Source organism: Gekko japonicus, unplaced genomic scaffold (genome assembly GCF_001447785.1).
Source record: "Gekko japonicus isolate JY-2015 unplaced genomic scaffold, Gekko_japonicus_V1.1 scaffold4235, whole genome shotgun sequence".
Taxonomy (NCBI): domain Eukaryota; kingdom Metazoa; phylum Chordata; class Lepidosauria; order Squamata; family Gekkonidae; genus Gekko; species Gekko japonicus.
In genome coordinates, this window is record NW_015175500.1 from 28,311 (window position 1) to 28,922 (window position 612).

At 47.5% G+C, this 612-nt stretch overlaps 1 protein-coding gene across 1 annotated transcript in view; it reads left to right on the plus strand.

Annotated features, from left to right (window-relative positions):
• Window positions 1-612, plus strand: part of ESF1 (ESF1 nucleolar pre-rRNA processing protein homolog) — a 73,473-nt gene that overhangs the window by 19,669 nt on the left and 53,192 nt on the right. Inside the window, exon 5 of the mRNA XM_015426006.1 lies at window positions 309-409. Coding sequence (XP_015281492.1) covers window positions 309-409 — 101 coding nt within the window. The remainder of the gene's footprint in view (window positions 1-308; window positions 410-612) is intronic.

Sequence of the window (612 nt, forward strand, 5' to 3'; positions counted from 1 at the left end):
AAGAGAGAGAATTGTTGTTCACTGTCTTCCATGTTCAAGCACTTCTGTTGCTTGGGCAAATCAGGTCTGCCCTAAAGACACAAGTAAAAAGAAAAAAAGATAAGCTGAAATCAGCCCCGGTTGGTTTTTACAGTTTTGGGTTTGCAGGGCTAATTTTTCTGTGATTTGTTTAGAATGCAATATGGGTAGCAGGTGCTGTATAATGGTGGTTCGACTGATCTGTGTGAGAGAGACGATCTAAACCCTGTGCAGTTTTCGGGTCTTCTTTGAGGATGCAATTGGTCTGAACCTTGTCCTGCGGTTTCCAGATTTATCCTTCCGAGTTTGGGAAAGTGAGGATGAAAGAGGAGGAGGCGAATGGGCCAACGGAGCTATTAAGCCTTCCCGCAGATGTCACAGAGAAAGACAGGTACTGAACACGATTTACGTTTCCATCCCTCTATGCCTGCAAGTCCTGTACCTGCTTGGGAGTAAGCTCTATTTAACTCTGTGTGATTTACTTCTGAGTAAACACGGTGGCTGCGGTGGCTCAGAGGTTAAGGCGCTGAAGCTGCAGGCCGGAAGGTCGGTAGTTCGGCAGTTCGAGACCCGAGTGCCGCCTGAAGGCGTGAG